This window comes from Pezoporus wallicus, unplaced genomic scaffold, assembly GCF_028554395.1.
Source record: "Pezoporus wallicus isolate ANWC-B61680 ecotype Strahan unplaced genomic scaffold, APGP_CSIRO_Pwel_v1 contig_5416, whole genome shotgun sequence".
NCBI lineage: Eukaryota > Metazoa > Chordata > Aves > Psittaciformes > Psittacidae > Pezoporus > Pezoporus wallicus.
Genome location: NW_026642898.1, coordinates 959583 through 980949, shown reverse-complemented (window position 1 = coordinate 980949; position 21367 = coordinate 959583). Strand labels below are relative to the sequence as shown.

At 43.7% G+C, this 21367-nt stretch overlaps 1 protein-coding gene across 5 annotated transcripts in view; it reads left to right on the top strand.

Annotated features, from left to right (window-relative positions):
* CFAP61 (cilia and flagella associated protein 61) overlaps nt 1-21367 on the top strand; it is a 105279-nt gene that overhangs the window by 5396 nt on the left and 78516 nt on the right. For 3 of the 5 annotated variants that reach the window (XM_057433124.1, XM_057433125.1, XM_057433123.1), the window contains exons 4-10: nt 620-696; nt 1622-1689; nt 2777-2903; nt 8994-9126; nt 11229-11382; nt 16565-16656; nt 17689-17867. In XM_057433124.1, the coding sequence (XP_057289107.1) occupies nt 620-696; nt 1622-1689; nt 2777-2903; nt 8994-9126; nt 11229-11382; nt 16565-16656; nt 17689-17867 (830 nt within the window). The remainder of the gene's footprint in view (nt 1-619; nt 697-1621; nt 1690-2776; nt 2904-8993; nt 9127-11228; nt 11383-16564; nt 16657-17688; nt 17868-21367) is intronic. The other 2 variants (XM_057433126.1, XM_057433127.1) reach the window with 2 other exon arrangements.

The window sequence follows — 21367 nt, the reverse complement described above, 5'->3', positions numbered from 1 at the left end:
TTATGCATGAGACAGCAGCTGAAGTAGCACAGGGTTTCCTTTGCTCGTGCTTCCCAGTTAACAGCAAGCATGTCACAGAAAGGTGTCTTTCAGTCTGCCCCTTTTCTGCCTGGTTATTTACATGTGTCTAATGATGTAATCTTAAGACTGACTTTGTGATTTTTCTTACTTCTGTTAAAGAGAAAGCATTTTAGTAGGATGAGAAGCACATGAGCTTTTGGGTTTGGTTTTTCTTTTTTAAACCTACTGAGAGTGTCTTTATCAGCCAAATGTTAAATTAAACATTGTTAAGAGTTAGTTGTTAATTTCTGTGGTTAAATTAAAATGTTGTTAGTCTGGGATACTGTTAAATACGATCTCATGGATGTATATTGCAGTCAAAAAAGTGAAAGCCTGAGTGTAAATCAAAAATGTGACAGCAGCACAAATCATGATATAAAAAAAAAGTCCTTTAATCACATAGCTTCATCCACACATGCTTTGACATTGTCTTTACATGTAAAATTACTCATTTTGAGTGCAGATCATATACACTGGAAATAAATGTGCATGTTAATGCTTGGGATGACATATAAATATTAGCTGCATGGTGTTTAGATTTTCATTCCTCATTTTATAGCCTCTTAACACGTTGTTCATGCATCTGTGTGTGGCAAAAGAAGAATATGCAGCTGAATGTCCCCAAGAAATTGTTAGGTGAGTTCATCTGTAACTTTCTGTAGCGAAGCATGTGCATTCTCCTACTGTCATCTGGAGCAGCAGTGAGTTTAAAATGCCTAAATATGATCACAGACTTAAAATTAAATCTCTCTGAACAGCCTCGGAAGGTAACAAAACATAACCCTGTAGTAATCAAATGTGCACTGCTGGCTTGGAAACCAAGCTGTTCTAGTTCCCAGTGCACTTCCCCCCCACCGGTGCTAAGGTTTAGCTGTGTCTTTCCTGTAATTTTCCATGGAAATAATACTGCAGTTGCAAGGCAGATTGATTTCTCTTTGTCCTAAATTTCCATTTGTAAATATCAAAGCACAGGACTGAGCAGGAGGCTTAGAAAGCTGTAGATGTTTCTGGAATATGCTTGGTCCCAGGTAATCTGTTGGTAGTTTGTTAGCTCCAGATTATCTGGTAAGGCTGCAAACTGTACTGTGCAAACAGCACAACGTATTGCTGTGTTAGCTCAGTGCTTCAGTATAACCACTGCTCAGGTTATCTGGTACAGCACAGAATCTCCTTACATAAACAGTGAATTGCTCTTGGTGCTGTTGAGTTTACAGCTACTTTGTCATGTCAAGGCAGCTCATCCAGATGCCAACTCTGAGATCTGCCAGTAGAGATCTGGCATCTTTAATTCACCGCTGGGGAACAGAGATAAAAAGGAGGATGTTTGAAATCTAAGGATTGGGAAATTAAGAGAGAAATAAGGTAGAAAAACAGTAAAAAATGCCCAGATTAATTTTATATAAACTTATTTGCCATAAATGTTTTAATTTTTGAGCCATATGGACTCATGAAGGAAGATCAAAGACACTGGAGATAAAATTACATATTAAAAGACTAGCTGCTGTATCTGTTTGATGAGTGTAATGACAAAAGATTTAATACAGTTTTGTTATTTGTCCAGGAGAGCTTTTATCACAGTACCAGAACTGCAGTTTATACTTCTCTTCATACCAGCTGAGACGAATTTAGGTGAGAATTGAATGCAATTTTATTCTTAAAATAATGAGAACAATCTCAAACCTCATGGTCATTAATGTGCACTGTGGGGGTGGGCTTTTGTGTGGCTTTTTAAAATACCGCGGACAGTTGCAATTCCTTAAACATACAGAGAACGCAACCTTAAAGTACCCTCTAGTGCACACCCTGTGGAAGAGCTTTCTGTGGCTGCATGTTCACACCAGCAGTCCATCCATTCAGAACCCTACCCATTTCCTGCAGTCTTTAAATTTGCCAGAAACTGACAGGACTCCAAACAGGAGTGAAGATCTCAGAAATAAATTCCTCCAAGTCTCGTGAAGGTATCTTGCTGAAGAGAGTCAAGAGACCAAAACTAGGGTCTTTCTCCTGTTTAGAAAAGTGAGTACAAGATGGGAAGAGAATGCATTGGTGAGGCTCAGGAGGGGTGCTTATGGAAGGAAATGAGGTTAGAGCAGAGGTCCAAAGAGGGAGAATGCATATCTCAATCAGAGAGCAGCACCTGACGTGGAGTTTCAGGCCTGAATTCAGACTAATAAACCAGACGTCTACTTAACGACTGAGTTCTTTGCTTGGAGCTTTCCTTGAAGTGAACTGGTACCTTCTCCCATATGCCAGTTTCTAGGCATCTTAGTTCCAAGTCACGATAAACAACCTCCCCAGTGGTGTGTCAACTACAGGGAGCAGCACCTGAAAAAAAGGATTTTGTGAAACCCACCCTAGTAGCAAATGCCAGATTTCCTTCAACATAATGAGTCCTGACAAAGAGATTCTCTAGTGGCATATAGGATTGGTTATAAGACTTTATTTCTGCAGGGATTTGATCCTACGAATTTTGGATTGCTTTGAAGCTTATTCAGGTTTGGGATGCTGGATTAATTAGCAAATTAATCCAGTAACAATTCTTTCACATGTTTATACTACAGTCACTTCAGCTTCATCACTTAAAAGACTTAAGAGCATTATGCCATCTGGGGTTTAAATTCAAATCTCTGTTTTCTTCAGATAGGTTTGCTGATCATATAGAAGCTTCCATAATGGAGTTTCTCTGTGGCTCCTAACAGAGTTTTGTCATTCACAGGGCCAGATATGGAAAATGTCTTTGAAAAGATGACAACTGCTCCAGATTCGGTAGTGGATAACGACTTCACCTTGCTTGTGTGCCCCAGACATCGGCATTACCCGCAGCTGTATGTCCGCAAAGCAAGGTAACGCAATTTCCTCTTCTGCTTCTGTCTGGGGTAATAATGGGAAGAATCCTTTTTGTTGTTTACAGCAGCAATATCTTAGCTAAACTGCTATGATTTTCCTTGATGACCTAATTAAGTAGTTCTATGATTATGCTGGTTTTATTCTACTTCATCACAAGATCAGTGGTATTTTGTGTAAAACTAGTTTGCTGTCTAGAAAGAATACACTTTTTGTCAGTGATGTTTAGTCTGTGAATCTGCTGCTGAATTGCTTCAGTGCTGTTTAGTGAGTACATGTACTTTCCTGGTCTCTTGAGCATCTTCCAACTTCTTTTTAATTGCCTCATGTTATATTCTGACCGGTGGAGCAAAGTCTGAATAGAAAGGTCTATTATCTAAAAGGATTCAATAGGAGCCAAGAATCCCTAGTTCCACTAGTCTTTCAGACACAGAGAGTAATCCCTTTTGTCTGTTGTGCAGCTCCTTATGCGCAAGCACCGATGCACCCCTTTCTCATTGCTGCTGACAGAGATTAAGAAATTCAGGGGGTAGCACTTTTTTCCTTCCATTGTGTTCCTTGTTTTAATGAATGCAGTTTAGAGCAAGGACTGATATGCTCATGCCATGTCCCTTTAACACAGCCTTGCTCTTGTTTTGGGATTCAAGTCATAAATGTTATTTTCAAAGTTAGACTGAATGAATTTTCTCTTGTTTGTGCTCAGCTGCCTGCAGCGTGCACCAGGCAGAGCTGCAGGTTTCTCTAGCAGCCTTGCTGGAGGTGCCTGCCTGCATGTTCACTAGTACCACTCTTGCTGTATTTCTGCCATTTGAGTCCTGCTGCCTGCACCAAATGGCAGCTTCCTGTGCCCGTGCCAGCTTTGTGTGCCATCAGTGCAAAACACAGCTCCTGACCCAATAGAGCCTTGTATTTGTCTGTGTGCATTGCTGGACCGTACATGCTGTCACTGATGTGTAGGTGCTTCCCTGTAGTGTGGCTAAAATACAGCTTGTATCCATGCATTTTGGTTCACTCGTTTTCCTCTTTGCAGTGGGAACAGTGCATGTAGGGTAATGGTTTACGAAGTAGTGATTTTATTTGATTCTGATCCATTCTGGACTTGCTCTTGTTTGTTCTGATGTAAGCGTTGCTTTCTGGTTATACACCATTTCTGGTCCATGTAGTGGAAACTGAAGAGTAGGGACAAGCAAATCTCTGGGACAGTGTACCATATGATACCGATGTGCATGCGGGTCTGTATCGACCAGCAGTAGCACTAGAGTGCTAACACCACATTAGGACTATCTCTGCCTAGTAAGTGCATGCCTGTCTGCTTATGGGTTAATTCATGTGGACATCTAGGGATGGATTCTGGCAGAAGCCTGTCTCAGAGATGGTTTACACACATTTAATTTTGCCAAATAGGCCTAAAAACAAATCTGCAGATCATGCTCTTTATCCTATAGATTCAGTCAGTGTTTGCAATCTCCTGTCACTTGACTTTAGAATATTCTAAGAAAAACGACAGAGGCCTGACTTGACCACACCATCCTGCTATAGGCCTGCATATTTCAATATGCTACAGAATTATTTGCATACTAACTTGAGCTACAATTTTTAGGCTGCTTAGGAGTCTTTTCTTTGAGTTGTCTACCATCTATCAGTAAGTGAATGAGCCATAATCCTGAGAAGTTATCAGTAGGTGAATTAAATCCTAAGGATTTAAAGTTTTTCCATGTGTCTTGTTTCCAACTATTATGTTTGTCTATTTAGTTTGAACCATAATCTTTTTTTTTTTTTTTGATGGCTATTAGATATTATCAATAGAAATATTTTTAACACAACTGGAAATGTAACGTGGGACATAAGAATAGTCCATGTAAGAGTTTGTTACAAATAATAAAACCTATTTGCTTTAGTTTGTTTATTATTGTTAGAAAAATAACCAGGAAACTGTTGTGGGGTTTTTTTCTCTCTTAAATTACACAGTATCTGGTGATATAAAATTTATATTTCAGTGTTGTCTATCATGAGATTCTCTGAGTAAGCTAAATTCTGTTTGCAGTAGACGCTTTGCCTTTCCTTTTCCTCTGTATTCACCTTTGTACTTCACTGGCATCCATAGTAACGTTCAGTGGAGCCCTGCAGAGACTTATCTATGGAAGTTGTCCCAGCCACCTGCCTAGCAACACGTTCTGGGTCAATGACAGGAGATTAGGGTAATCTCTGTTCCCTTTTTGCCTTGCTTATATGACGGGGGGGAGAGGGGAAGATGCTGTAAACTGATGCTTTGCTTAACCATTAATTTGAAGTTATTCTCCATCTGACCTTTATAATGTGACAAATCTGTACTGTGCCAGAACACAATCCACCGAGCTTTTATATCTAAGTTTCTTGCTAATTTATCATCTAGATCACATCATTCTTGGGTTTGTACCATATACAGAAGAGCTCACAAATGTAAAATGTCTTTATTGTGCTTGTTCTTATAGTACAGGAATTTTGTAGTGTTTTTATATTAAAAAGCTATTGTGTTTTGTTTTTCTTTTTTAAAGACTGTGGTACTGTTGGAGGATATCAAAACCAGAAAAGTATAAAAGTAGTTGTATTCCTACAGTTTCTGGTGTACAGGGAGATGAATGGGCTTGCGTGGAGCCCATCTGACTATCACGAGGTTAGTCTTTCTACATACCATGAGCTGGCAGAATTGCCATCTGCATTTTGATGCTGTGTCTTACAGAGCAGAATGCTGGAAGGGACTTGGAGCAATCGGAGCGTTCACTTTGGAGGTGGTGTGTGTATATTATTTATGCCAGTGAAACAACACTTAGGGTGTCTCATTCCTTTACCCCTAAATTAGCTTGATTGGTTTGAGGTTTCTAACACATTCTCAGATTTGCTTTACTAATTAGTGAAGTTCAGATGATAGAAAACTTTGCAGCAGCTCTTCCCTTGAGATACTGCCTGTAAAGAAGAGGAAGACTGCTCTTTTGATTTGAGAGATAAAGAATATGAATTACTATATATTTTTACAGGATTTCATTGTTCTTGGAACTTCATTTCAGTTGAAAATTTTGAGTTAATGCTAAAAACAAGTAATTGATGGTGTGTTGTAATTTTTGTACTCTTTTTTCCTTTTGGAAGTCACAGAATCCCAGACTCATCTGGGTTGGAAGAGACCTTAAAGATCATCCAGTTCCAAGCCCCTGCCATGGGCAGGGACACCTTCCACTACAGCAGGTTGCTCCAAGCCCCGTCCAACCTGGGGCTTGGAGCAGAAATATAAAATAATACATATATAATATAGCAATAAAATACTTACAATAAAAATTCTCACTTAAACAGTGAAAAAAGAATGAAAAAGTATGGGGCTTGGAAACTTGTCACCCCTGGTAGCTGTCTCCAGCTTTGAATGGGCAGTGATGGAGCATCTCTACTGGCTTTCTTAACTTCAAAACCCCATGAAAGAATCTGGCAACAGCTCTTCAGGAAAAGGATTAAGTTATGTGAAGCTGCTGGCAGGTGCAATAGTTCTGTGTGATTTGGGACATCCTAAAGGGTTTGTTCACCATGCTTAAAGGCTGTATGTGAGGCCAGGTACTGTGTTCCCCTTGCAGCCCATCCTCCCCCACGGCCACGGGGCTGTTCCTCCTCCCTCGGCTCTGCAGGGCAAAACCGCATCGAGATACCTCCTAAATCATCCTTCAGGCTTCTCTAGCGTCGGTCAGTACTTGGAAACTCAGACCCTGTTTGACAAAACCAGAAATAATCTTTTGGGCCCAGTTGTGTTAACTTTAAGGTTTCTTCCAAATCTGGAAACATGTAAAGTGGGAATAAGAATCTGTTTTGTTTGGTTTTCTGAATTGCTGTATATGCAGAAATGCAATGGCAAGTTACACGCATGAGTAGGTAGGAAGAGATACGAACTTGAGCAGTAGGAACCTGAGCAAAGCACAAGTGTTAGGAAAACCGAGGGAAGGGTTAATAACAATTCCTGCTAATTACCTTCAGAAACATGTTTCTACCGCATGTAACACTTTTAAAGAAGGGAAAGCTACATAAAAGGTATCTTCCTGTTGGCATTTCAGGGGGATGAGTGCAGGGTACGGCAGGGAAGACTGGCAGGCACACAAAGCTGCGGCCATGCTGTGGGGGTTCGGTCACAGCTCCCGGGGGGCTGAGCACTGCAGAACCGTGGGGCTCCGCGGGGCGGGAATGCTCCGGCCTCTCACTGTCCTGCTCCGGCCTCTCACTGTCCTGCTCCGGGCTCACTGTCCTGCTCCGGGCTCTCACTGTCCTGCTCCGGGCTCTCACTGTCCTGCTCCGGCCTCTCACTGTCCTGCTCCGGCCTCTCACTGTCCTGCTCCGGCCTCTCACTGTCCTGCTCCGGGCTCACTGTCCTGCTCCGTGCTCTCACTGTCCTGCTCCGGGCTCTCACTGTCCTGCTCCGGGAGCGGAGCGTGGGCTCCGGGAGCGCGGGCAGGGCTGGGCGGTGGCGCCCCCTCAGCGCGCCCCAGCCCGGCCGCCAGGGGTCAGCAGAGACCCGCGGGCGGCGGAGCGCAGCGCCGGCAGCAGGAGCAGCAGCGCTTCCTTCGGCGTTGCCGAGCGCCGGTGGCGGCGGTGCGGGGAAAAAGCGGGTCCGGAAGAGCTCAAAAGGAGTGTTGCAGATGTTGCCACCAGGACGTGCTCCGCAGGAGGGAGAGCGGCCGTTTGCGGGGCGCTGCGGGCTCAGGCTCGCTCTGCAGGGCGGTTGTCCGGCACATGCACCCTCCTGTACCTGAGAGGCGCAGCCTGCTGTGCCCCAGGACCCCGCGATGCAGGGCTCGGCGGCACTCAGGAAGCACAAATGCGTTCTGTGTTTGATGAAGCGCATTTTCACTCTTCATTTAATGCCTCTGCCCTGTGGGGCTCATCTTTCTCGGTGGGAGTGTGTGGTTAACTGAGATAGCCAAGAGTGTGCTCACAGCAGCCTGCTTACGGCCCTGACGAAAGATTGTCTTAACTCCACAGTCTGGTAGCAAAATCATTTCTTGGGGCAGCCCAGCACAGCCCCGCTTTTCTCACCACTTTTTTAGCTGCAGACTTGTTGGTTGGACCCCTTAATTCTTGTATTTTTCAGACAGATAAATAAAAGAGTGCTTTTCATCTTACTGAAAAGCATCCATGTTGCAAGCTATTTTCTGTTGCCCTTTATGCCATGGTCACGGCACATGAGGCTAAAGAATTCCTTCATGCACTGGTGAAAAGCACTGAAATTTCTTTTTAGGGCTGATGTTGATCCTGGTGAAAAACTAAGACTTTTTTAAGTGGGCTAATGGGAAGAAGCCCCTGTTGCCTATTTAGATAAAAATCCATGTGGAATGGGGCCTGTATGAGCCTAACCCCAAACCCTGGGCTCACTGAGAATGGTGGGAGCAGCACGAAGAACAGACCGCGTGGTGGAGTGGCAGGTTCCCATCGGTGCAGGAAGCCTTCCAGCAGGCAGAGGGACAGCGCAATCGCACTTTCGCCTTTGCATCTTCTTCGGAGGTGGAGCATTAACTTAACCTTACAAATGTGCAGTGGCTGGCTCCTGCGGGGTGGCTCCCGCACTGCTGGCTGTAATAACAGTGACCTACCTGGTGCTCAGCACTGCTGCTCCCACCCAGGAAGGCACAATACCTGGTCTCTGCTTTATTGTTTGAAGAACTGATTTTCTGAACTGCACTGCTGTTGCTGTGTGAGATCTCTGCCAACTCTAACGACTGGCAGTTGGGCTCACTGGACATAATCGTCTTAAATGAGGCCTAAAGCCCAGCTCCACCTGGCCTGAGATGGCAAAGGGATTTTGAACAGGGCTGCCCTCGTATTTTGTTAGGGAAAAGATAAGCATCCCTGTTGGGCAATCCAGATCTTAGGTGGGCTGTGCTGGCTTCCAGAAGTGGTTCTGTCTTTCCTCTGGTGCTGAAGCTCCCAGTTTTGTGTGCACTGGTGACATGTCCTGGGTGAAGTTATTTGTGGGTGGAGGCTTTGGGTCAGGTATTTGTAATATCTGTGCAAATGCTAATGGAGTTGATCAGGACCTATTAATGCTGGAGCTTTAGGATGTTACCTAATCTCTTTTTTCATAGGCTGGAAGATCATGATGACATCAGGGCACTCTGGACACATCAGAGTGAGACCCTGAAAGAAACCTATAGTGAATATTTCCTTGCTGATCTCATAGAAAGTCAGGATGAAGACAATCAGGCTGCTGTTGGTGAGGTCAGTCTGCCATGAGCTCTGGTTTTGTCCAGTCCTAACACCAGTGATGTCACATGTGACAGCTCACACTGCAGCTCAATGAACAAAAAGAACAAGCTCACATTTGGAAGGTAGATTTTGTGATGTGCACACACACAGTGCCCTACGCCATGTGTTTTATGTCTGCCTTTAGGAGCGGTATCTCCTGTTAAAGCAAATGAAGCAGCAGTTCCAGTAATGGTGTGGATTCTTTTCCAGTAATTGGAATGGACCATCTCAGAATCATAGAGTCATAGAATAGTTAGGGTTGGAAAGGACCTTAAGATCATCTAGTTCCAACCCCCCTGCCATGGGCAGGGACATCTCACACTAAACGAGACACCTCACTAAACGAGACACCTCACACCTCTTGAAGAAACCATGTTGTCATTTTAGACATTTGCATTATAGATGACCAGTTTTCATTCCCAGTGAAAATTAATATTACATGTGAAAACTAGTAGCCAGTGATACCTTCAGAGTCAAAAAAGCTGTAGATTTTTCCCATCTCCAGGCCTCAGGCAGTCACATTTTTTGCTGAACTGAAGACAGAAATTAATTTAAATGAGAAAGAGGTGATAATAGTTATCCTGCTGAAAATTCCTGTTAAGATTTTCCTGTGTTAATAATTGTGCGTGGTGGTGTGAGCTGATGGGCAACATAACCTGCTTAATTCCACAAGTCTGCTTTCTATAGCAAATGATTTTATAAACTGTAACATGTAATCACTGCCACTGGAAGCCAAATGGGAAACAATAAAGCATTAGTGTAATAGCACATTACAAATGGCTATCTTTATAAATAATACATTTCAATTGTACATTTATAGCTCAATATGATACGAGGAAAAGGTGTTCCAGGCCCTCATGGCTTACACTTGTCACTGCTGCTGCAGATTGGGAAGACACCTCCATGCGATCCAAGATAGTTGCCAATTTTCCCTGCAGAGAATGAAGCTGGCAGCCTCTTTTTGCACATATGGTAGATGGATTGGTTAATCAGCCTCCGCTGAGCCTTGGGCCTAAAATTACACAGCAGCCAGACAACTGCAGCGCCCCAGCTTTTGTTCAGTTACGCAAACAAGCAAACGAACAGTCACTTGTTGTTTGAGGGGAAAAGGAAAGTTTGTGGGTTTATTTTGATGGCAGTGCCGATGGCCAGATAAAACAGCTCTCCAAACTCAGCCACTGCGGTTTCATTCTGTGTGTAAAGGGGGCCTGCAGTATGTGGAGTAAGAGGGAAAAAAACGTGATTATGTGTGTTTCACCGAAAGGTTGCACACAGCATTAACAACTGAAGAGTTTCCTGCTTCTGGACTCATCTCTGCCTAAAGCCAAAGCCCTGCAGCTCACCAGTTCTTATTTTCAGGGTGCATTTCCTGCTGAAGACCTCAGATATGTTCAGTACCAAACATGCAGAGTGACACGGCCTTTCCCATGGCAGGGGCTCGTCACCATGGTACCTGCAAGTCTGTTGCATTTCTTTAAGGATTAGTTCTTAGATTAATTTTTTTTTAGAACTTGAAAATATTCAGTGCTTATAACTGCTGCCAGTAATCCACACCATGTACAGCATTAGATACTGTTTCCATACTAGAGAATTGCTTTCTTGTATTAATCATTCTCATAGGAAAATAAAATACGCTTTTCAGTTTGAGCACAGTTTTCTTTACAAAGCTGCGTGCAGTAACTGGCCGTTATAGGTAGCTAAAGCCTGGTTTTATTTCACCTGCACTTCAAGTTAAATATAAATTATACCTTTTTGGAGGCATGTAGCTGAAAGTGTATGGCTTTTATATACTGTAACAAATGCTTTATTGAAACAATAGGTCATTACTTAGTCCATACATATAATCCTAATGCTCTTGCAGGTCATAGCTAGCAAAACAATTGTAGCATCTAATATAGAGATCCTAATACAGACATTACAGGGAAAACCCATGAATGTTTAACTTTTGCTGAAATAGTTCCTTTGTGCACAACCAGTAACTTTTATGTTTCAGAAAGTTTTTTGTTCACATTTTTGTCCTGACCTCAAATCACATGCTCAGCTTTCACACATGTGCCACTGCTTTTGTGTTCCAGGCTGGTGACACTGCAGTAGGATTCATGAGCTTGTGTTCGCAAGTGAATGTTTCCTTGTTGCAAGAGTGTTTTGACTTGGGGCCTTTCCATGGACTCTGTAAACCACATCCTGAAGATATTCTCAAAGTGCCACAGGAGCCAAGCCTTCAAGAAGGTATCTATCTGTGTCCTAAACCACTAGATACATTGGAGGTGCATCTGTTTCTAGCTTACGAGTAGGTTTTGCCAAAGGTTGGAGGAGGATGAAGGTTTACTGGCAAGAAAACACAAGCTAATGTGTCTGTTTTGGAGATGGTTACCTGGTGGGTTGTAATTCAGGAGGCAAATTTTGCTAGCCCTGGTGTCTGACTGGGAAGTGGTGGTTGGTTGTGGGGAGCTGGTTAGTACCAGCTATGGGCTGAACCTGGGTGTCAGGTTTTGGAGAGCTGAAGCATCAGGTATGTTTTCTATCAGTTAGCTATGGTTGTGCTATTAACTGAAGACTCAGTTTTGAAATGTGGTTCTAATGTCTGTAGCTAAGCAGCTGGTTAACTGTAGCTATCATGTTGTCCCATTGTCCTGTGTCATCCTGTTAACTTGTGGTGCAGCTTTGCTCTCTTTGCTGACTGTTTTCAGTCTTCTAGATGACAAGATTTTGGAGATCAGGGACTGTCTTTTTATTCTATTTTTATATTGGGCATGATACAACAACACATCTACAAGCCACCTTACTGCAAAGCATAGAAACCAGTAACATGAATATGTTAGGTCTTTGCAGAGCGGAAGTGTCATCTACATGATTTAGAGTTGTCACCTTTATGTTTCAGTGTCAAAGGGCTTCTTGTGCAAAGGGCAACGTTTTGCTGTCTACTAATTATCAGTAATAGAATTAAAACCCCGTGTTAGGCTGTAGGTATCTGCCTGTCTGAACACAAAGCAGCAGGCAAAACAGGCAGCGAGGGAGCACCAGAGCAGTCACCAGCTGGCACCTGAGAGCTGACAGCCATGGAACAGGAGAGGGAAAGAATTAAGTCCTACAGCTGCTCCTGTGGACTTCCCTCCCCGACAAAGAAGCAGCTTGCACACCGAGGTGAAGGGAGCCACTGTCTCCTCCCGTATGGTCCTGTGCTGCTGGAGCTGCAGCAGTGTCATTGCAAAATAGGTGACAGATGTGTGGAGACATAAATGAGCCTGAGGGAGGAAGAAACATCAGTCACCATAGTCTGGTCTAAAAAGTAGGAACACAGTCCTGCACAGCCAGACCTAGGTGACCCTGCTGGAGCAGAGGGTTTGGACAAGATGACCTCCAGTGGTCCCCTCAACCACAACCACTCTGTGACTGTTACTGGTTCAGGGAAAACCCTCAGACACTTCTGAGTGCTTTCCTTGTCCCGGGGCTGCAAGCTGTAGGCCCATATTTTCTGGCCAATTCTGTGCTGCTGAGCTTTTTAAAGAGTGGGTGGTTAAAGTTTTTAACACCACAGCTCTTACACAGGGTTTTACATTTAGGAAATCTGAGAGAGTTGTTCAAAATGTGAAAACTTAGCATAAACAACTGTTCTGTTCAGGTTCTGGTGTCTCTAAAGCAGCACGGCTCACAGCTCGTGTGTTCATCGCTCTTCTACCTCTCCATTGAAATACTAGGTTAGTTTTGACAGCTGGTACTTGTCTGCAATCCTGTGTGTCTCCTCCAGGCAAGATTTTTAAAAGTAGGATTATCCCTCTGTTCAGAATGACAGGGGCAGCTCTGGAGAAAGAGAATTACTTGTACGCTTTCTCAGGTAGCTTGAGTACAAATCACTGATGGTCTCAGACACCTGAGAAGGAGCTTGAGTGGCATAAGCCAAGAGCCTGGCTCTTACACTGTTCCTAGAGAGAAAGAGCCACTAGAAATGTAATACTAAAATCAGGGTTAGCTCATGGCTCTGCAGCTCAGGAATATTAATTCTCTTATCACTGAATAATATTTAAAATTATTGTTGTAGCTTTGCACATTTTAGAACAAATGAACCATTACAGCACCTCAGGAAGCGTGTGTTGCCCTGAAACTTTGGAAGTTGTTGTTTATGCCTGCCCAGTGTGGCCCAAGGGACAGAGGTGAAACTGAGGGCTGCGGTAGTTGAATCTCAGATAAAGGAAAAAGAAAGAGGGAAAAAAAATCAAATGTAGACTGGTACTGCTCAGGTTTCTGATACCCGTCAATAAGGCGTTAGCTTGAACAGTTCCAGAAGTTTGTCATGGCTTATTGAAAGTATGGGTCTCATACGGTAGATGTTTGATAAGCAGCTTTTCCTTTTACTGCATAGTACACATTTGACTAATGGCCATAAACAAAAAAATCCCTATTTTGAGCAGTTTGAATGAAAAGCCCTTTCCTTTGGGATGATTTAGGTTTCATTATTCATGAGAGGTAATGCCATTTATTTCAGTATTCATTCATGACAATTTCCAGGAGAAACAGGAATGTTGCTTTTTTTTTCTTTTTTTCCTTCTTTTTTTCCTATTTTCCTTTTTGGAAATAAAAAATCCCACTCTTTTAATAAGGACGTTTACGAGTCAGAAGCACAGTACCCTTCCTTCTGCCGTTTGTTTTATTAAAATACGTAATTTGGAAGAGCATTGTCTTGTCGGGGGGGGGGGGGGGGGGGTGTTGGGGTTTTGAGGTTGGGTTTTTTGTTGAGGTGTTTGTAGGTCTGGGGGCTCCTGGGGGCTTTTTGTTTGGGTTTTTTTTAGGAACTGCAGAGTCCATATGAGAGTTGCATCCCAGGAGTGCATTGTGGAGCCCTCCCAGTGTAAGGGTGAAGCTACGTCCTTGGAATATATTGTAGTGTCAGTCACACGTAGTTGGTATTTGCTTACAGTGCATAACACAAGCACTGCATGAATGACTGAATGGTGTTTCAGCGATGGCACCGCTCCTGCAGGCGGCTGTACTGGAAACCTGGGGGCAGTTCAGGGGTCTCCTTGGATCAGTAGTGCTGGGGACTTGCTGCCAGGAATTCCAAGTGCAGGCTGCATCCCTGGGTAGGGTCATTGGATGTTCACACATAAATAAACCCCCCATGTTTTCCCAAGCTCTTGAGCCTGGTAAGTAGAGATCACAGGTTGGTGATATTTTTCCCTTCAGAATGTAATAGTGAATAGTAATGCAGGCGCATACAGGAATCTGGGAATCTGTCTTTAACCCAGTACTGATATGCCACTTAAGCCTCGGGGTAATTACAGTCATTTGGTTGTTACTCTATATGGTGTCACGAATTGGTAGCTACAAAACATTATGATGCAGTGAGAATGATTCAAGGGCTTTTCATAAGGCTTCATGGTGAACTGGCTTCTTGCTCCTGCTGCCTGTTACCTCTGCTAACAACCCAGCAATCACAGGATTAGTTCCATTTTCCCTTTGTTCACATTCCTTACTTCATTTAGTGCACCAGTGTTTGCGTTCATCCCACCACTTGTGTGCACATCCATGTAAGTAGTGTTGCAGCTACATTTGCCAGTGGTGGATGTTGGAGCCATTGGGGAATTTCATTTCAGTGTAAAGTCAGGAACAACATCTCAATATTTACACACAAGCAGAGTCCTGATTAATTCCCTGTGACACCTCCAGGGCTGTTTGTGATGGGAAACGGGGCTGGGTTAGTCCACACCACATCTCATCATTCCTGTGAAGCCTCACATCTGTGATACCTCTGAGAAACCACATTTTCAAGCCCTGTGTTCCTTCTTGCCCTGCACATTGCCTCTGCATTCTTCTCTGCTAACAGAGGAACAGATTTTCAGATAACACATTTTTTTTCAGAATACTTTTGGCTGCATTATTTTAAACCTTGAAGGTATTTTTTTAAAGATCATTACTGTGTGAAGAAATGCTCATGTTGGTGAATGCACTTAGATGGGTTTCCCAACGTAAAGTTCAGAGAGGAGTGAAGGATTCTGTTGTGTCGGGTCTTCTGAAGGCATTTTGTTCCTCCTGGGGCTCAGAAATTTTGACTTCCTTGTGTCACTGGAGCTCTCACATGCCATGTCCCGGCCTGATGTGTTTGCTGCAGCAGCGATACCTGCACCTCCAGAGCTCATGAGTTAAAACTCACATTCGGGCTTTCTTGTTAAATAACCCAAGCTGTGAGCATGTCTGTGCAACTGGGAAGGGGACAGTACCAGGAATGGCACAACCAGTAAAGGTACGTTCAGGGCTAAACATACAGGAACTGACATTTGGCTTTAGTAATTTGGGTGGTCACTTGGAGTAACATGTAGGATTCCTGTGTATTTCACATGTAGGATTCCTGTGTATTTCACATGTAGGATTCACGTGTACTTCACATGTAGGATTCCTGTGTATTTCACATGTAGGATTCATGTGTACTTCACGTGTAGGATTCATGTGTATTTCACATGTGACCTTAGTGACCTGTTTGACCACAAAAATAGTATTGCTCAGGTTGGAATGAACTAAACTGGAATGCTATGGGCTGTGACTGAGGGTGGCCGGATGACCTGTGATGCAATTTTACACCTGGTTTCTGTTACTTTGTCAAGTGCTTGTTCCTTTCCATGGAGCTCTTTTATTCTTTTTCATGCTGCTGATGTCAAAGCCTGTGCTCACTGCTACTGAAGCATTCCTGGTGTGGCTCAACAAGTGTCTGTTGTTATGAGTGAGTAGTCCTGCACACACCCCAGCTTGCAGTGGTTGACAGAATGCTTTGGAGCAGTTACTCCAACATCTGAGCAAAGCGGGAGAGGAGAGAAATTCTTAGAGGGAGAGAAGGGAAAAGACAAACTGAGCAACCACCTTATATAAGAAATAAAACAGGGTTTAGAGAGCTAGTTAGGTTTAGCAACTGAGAAGAGACTCTAAATATCTGATTCTTGTCCCTGCTTGCACCAGTAAGCAAGGGTTCTGGCCTGACTAGGATTTATTCTGAATTCGGGTTGGTTTAGGAGAGCTAATCTGAGAATCAAGAGCCCTTGCTTGCCCTTGTGATCCTCAGAAAATGAGTTAGAACAGCTCCTGGGCTTAAGATACCAGTCAATACACTGATCACTCAGACTTATCTCTTCAAATAGGGTAAAAATTTGCTACATGTAATACATGAGTTAGGAATTGCTTCAAAACTCTGTCTTGTTCAGTTCTTCTGCAACCAATTCTCTGATTCTTTTGCCTTGAAATCAAAAAGTCTAATGAAATTCTAGCCAAGTAACTGTGGGAGGGTCTATTTTAACTGTGCTTGTTACAAACAAATGAAATAAACCTTCCAATAGAGGCAGCCTGGCACACTCTCCTCAATGCTGTGATCCTGAGGGTTCAGCCTGCGTTTTTAAGCCTGATGCATTTATTCATTTTCATTACTCAGGTGAAGATAAAAGCAACCAAACACGTCAAGAGACAGAGCCTGTTCCATCTCCAAACTTTGAACATGTTCCTGATGAGGATGCAGCTGTGCAGGTAATACCTCTGCACACAGCAGTGCCAATGACTTTCAAAGCTAACATGAGGCAAAGGTGGAGGCTGCCAGGACAGGCAGTGCTTGTTATTGCCACTCCTGCACTGTCCTGTGCATGGACTCACTCTTCGATCCGCTGGTGTGTGGGATCAGGATGGACGGGGGTGGTTTTCCCATCCAATTCCATGGGATGAGCCAGCACGGGGATGGCAGTGAGAGGAGGAAGAGGATGGGGGCCTGTTTGTGCAGGTCTGCTGCCGAGTGAAGGCATGTGGGAGCACAGCTCTGAGCGGGCTCCTCACAGGTGGGAGACAGCTTTCCTGGAAGAGGCAGGGCGGGGGACAGTGCAAGGCCTGAGGGTTTGACTGACTGTGTTGGGAGCTGAAACTCTGCTGTGGATGGGAAGCTGGCAGAGCTGGAAAGCAGCAACACGGCTCCAGTTTTCCCCTGTGGGCTGCAGAAGTTAAAGGGCACGTGTTATCTCTGTGCCTCTTCTGTTGAGTGAAGCTCAACCTGATGAAAGACCATTACTGTGAAATGCAGTGGAGCAGCAGAAACCAGCAGAGAACTTACCCTGATAGATTCTGAATGGCTGCATCAGTATGTACCAAAACTCCTCTGGTTTTCTTCCAGTTGTTCATTTCCGTCTCCACAGTATTCTCTGCACTGACTCCATTTTCTTTAGCTAACATGTTTCAACTTTCACCTATTTTCAATACACACCTGCTTTATATAGGAGCATTTCTGAAAGATATTTTCTTGCCTTACAAAGGGACCATCATGGTAACTTAGTCTGTGAATCTGTCGCTCTTTGGCAGGAATGTTTGTATTTTTAAAGGCCATTTTTATCTAGTGTTTGAGAAACAGATATCCCACGAAATATACCTCCTTGAACTTCTGTGTTTGTCAAAATGTGACAAGGAGAAAGTGCATCCCTGTGAGTGTACCTGGAATGCTGTTAGGTAGGAATAATGCAGGAGCTGTTAATTCAAAATGAACTCTTGCACGTGACCACTTGTGTGTTGTTACTGCAGAGCAGTGGAGCCGTTACCGTTCCCCCGGCTGAGCTGCTCCCAGGTGATGTCAAGGATTTCAGAGGTTCAGCAACACTCCTTGAGGCTCAAGAAAAAGGTGCTTTTTGTCCTGTGTACAGAGGAGCTTCCAATGCTTTCTGTATCCGCCTGTTTTGGATCGATGAGAAGTATGAAACCAGGTAAGCTTGGGTGAAGAGTTCCTGCTTCCCCAGTTTAATACCGGTTCTTGGTGCTCCATTTTTAGGACAAAGCTGGAAGTGGCAGCACACGCTGTGGGAGGCTGGCTTTTTTTCCAACCTCTTTTTTTTCCATTTCTTTTACTTCCACTAATAACTTCATGAAACTCTCAAGCTCTGGCTGCAACTTCCCCCCTGTGATGGGACATCTGTGGGGACAGGAAGTTCAGAACTCATTTCTATTGGGAAAATGCTAGTTGAAATTTTGGAAGAAGGCCACTTCTTCCTCTGAAGAAACATTGATGCCAAAGCTGCCTAACTGCAGAAGGAGCTGGGTGTTGCCGTGCTGCTCATCTTGTTCCATAGGGCAGCAAAGCTGTTCTGAACTCTGCAGTTAAATGTTGTCCTTTCTAAAGACTCAGTCTCCCATCACTGAGAGGATTGATTCAGTTTCCTGGAATCCACTGCTGCAGGGGGGAGACAAAGGCTTTTTGTGTTCAAATGGTTGCTGCTGACTTTGGTCTCTGAGATCCCGGTGGAGTAGAATAGATCTATACATGTGGGTAAGACATTTTGTTGCCAAATTTCTCTGCACCCCTGCAGAATGAACCTGCACTCAACCACATCAGCAAAAGCCTCTCCAGGAGCATTGGCCCTTTCTGCTTACAAGTGAGCCCTGCTCTTGTTTATAGAGCCTAGAAAGAAAGATAAACCACGTAGATACTTACAGAAAGGAGACAGAAAGAGGCTGAGCACACCCCAGGTCTTCCACACTCTTGAACAGATGTGATTTCTGGAGATACAGGGTATCAGTAGCAAGGACTTTATAGATGATGAGTCTGACAACTGCAGTACTGTTTGCAGAAACATCTCTGTGCTTGTGGTAGCAGTCACTGGTGACTGCCATCTTCTCAACTCATCTGCTTTAAAGGAGACTTAGGAATAAAATTCATTAAGAAGACAAATCAGAACTCCTTGAAAATTAATTCTGTTTATTGAGCTGTTTCTTGACTAAGGAGGAGTCCTACCCAAAGGGATTAAACACTGAATCTGCTTCAACTACAGCTAACCTAAGTTACAAAAGCAGAGCAAACACATAGTCTTCTTGGTACATATTTCCCAAGTAATGCTGGTTGGACTTATTAGGAGGAGAGAGAAATGCAGGGCCAGAAGTCTGTGGTGTACTTAGAAACACTGATGTATGTACATGCGACAGAACCATGGCACTGCAGAGGGTCCATTCCAGAACACTGGATTGATGGACAATCTGGTCTAAAATAAAATTCAAGTAATATAATTATTCAAAAAAAAAAATAATTTCAAGATACTGCTGAGGGAAGGGACTTGCTGTGGAATGACTCCATTACCCTGAACCAGCGATTCACAGCAGTGGTCCATACCTACTTTGGGAAATACTCTCATGTAGGCTAGAGTTCTCTGCTCACAGCATCCTGCTTAGGATATGGATATCTCACTTTTTTGCTCCCTTCTCACATTCTGCCCTTCATCTGCACCATTGTTGTTTCTGTCCAAGCTCTCTTCACTCTGTTTATCATTCAGCACTGCAGCTCCATTCTTTTTTCTCCTGAAGACATCTCTGGAGCAGTTGGGATTCCAAGATGGGTATCTGTGGAGAACACAGCATTCCTTCCTGAAGACTTCTCAGATTAACTCATGCAAGATCCTCTCCTCTAAGAGCTGAGGAATCTGTAGATCTAGGTGTTTTCAAGTATTTTGCCTGTGTTTGCTTGATCCACCTGTTTGCGAAAGAAACCTCAGGGAAGTGAGGATGTTGAAAGGGTGGTGTGAGGCAATCCTGGCTGTGTACTGCAGGGGAGTTACTGCTGACCTGCATGGATCCAGAAATAGAAATGCAGGCATGATTGCATCTTGGTCCTCAAGGGGAGCTTACCGCTGGGGAATTTGTGTTACCCAGTCAGGTTGCTTAATGTTTCCATCTCTTAAATCTAGAGTGGCTTAAATCTTAAACCTCTGTGGCTTGTTAGTGCATTGGAAGTGAACTGTGGAGGAACCAACCTGCTGGTTCTTTTGCAGATATCTGATAGCTTTTTAAGCCCCCTGAAAAATCTTCTACCTCCATTCTTGTGCTCCCTGCTGCCAAGGAGGTGCTGGATATGAGACAGCAGAAAACTCCATTGCGATGGCATTTCCCATTCCCCCATTTAGCTATTCTCTAGCTGTAATTATGGACTATATAGGTGACTGTATAATGCCCCAATCCAGATCTGTGCTTACAGCTTTTGTTGAAAAGTTTATTTCAAACATAAATATTTTTATTAGAAATTATTTCTCTTTTCATTCATTAATAACATTGGTGAAGTAGTTAAAGGGAACTTAACTACTGGGCTGGAGGAAGGAGGCTGCATCAAAAGGAGCGTGACCAGAAGGTCAAAGGAGGTGATCCTGCCCCTCTGCTCTGCTCTTCTGAGACCTCACCTGGAGCATTGTGTGCAGTTCTGGTGTCCTCAACATAAAAAGGACATGGAACTGTTGGAACAAGTCCAGAGGAGGCCACGAGGATGCTCAGGGGCTGGAGCACCTCCTGTATGGAGACAGGCTGAGGAAGTTGGGGCTGTTCAGCCTGGAGAAGAGAAGGCTGCGTGGAGACCTCATGGCAGCCTTCCAGTATCTGAAGGGGGCCTATAGGGATGCTGGGGAGGGACTCTTCATTAGGGACTGTAGTGACAGGAAAAGGGGTAATGGGTTCAAACTTAAACAGGGGAAGTTTAGATTGGATATAAGGAGGAAATTCTTTCCAACCCTAACTATTCTATGATTCTATGATTCTGCGATTCTATGAATAGTTTTAGGTAGTGTATCTATATTGTGTTTCTTCAACTTCATACAGTGAAAAATATTTTATAACGCTTTAGCATCATTTGTATTTGGGTTTAGAGCTTGCACGTAGGAGAGACACAAAGAATGTGTTAGATTTCTCATGTCTGTTTAAACTCAAATGTCACATTTCACTGTCACCATGGAAAAGAGGGTGGAATTACTCTAAACCAGTAGGTGAGAAGTGGAAAGAAGTGTTCAAAACCAATTCAAAGTATTGACATTCCTCTTAGTCTCATCAAGCACATTGGAGATGTTTACCAAGTGAGTAAAGACAGAACTCTTGGTAGTGCCTAAGAATATTGTGGGCCATAGCAACAACTGTTTGCAACCTCAGTTAACGCTGACTGTCTGCTAAGGCTGCTCTGACAGCCCGTGAATGACCTCTGGAAAACTTTGGAGTCAACAATGTGAGTCTTTTTCTTTTTGCCTTTCAGTGAAGAGCCCAATGCTGTGAGATTAGTTCAGACATTCAGGTTTATTCTTGTTACCAGTGATGCTTTAAACCCTGGAAGTCAGCTTCAGACAGTGTGCAACATCTGCAGCAGATCAGTGAGGAACAAGTGGACTGATCACTGTGAATAACTGTGCCTTGCACTTATAGGAATGTAAATGCCAACATGTACAGGCTCTGGCTGATGTGTGCT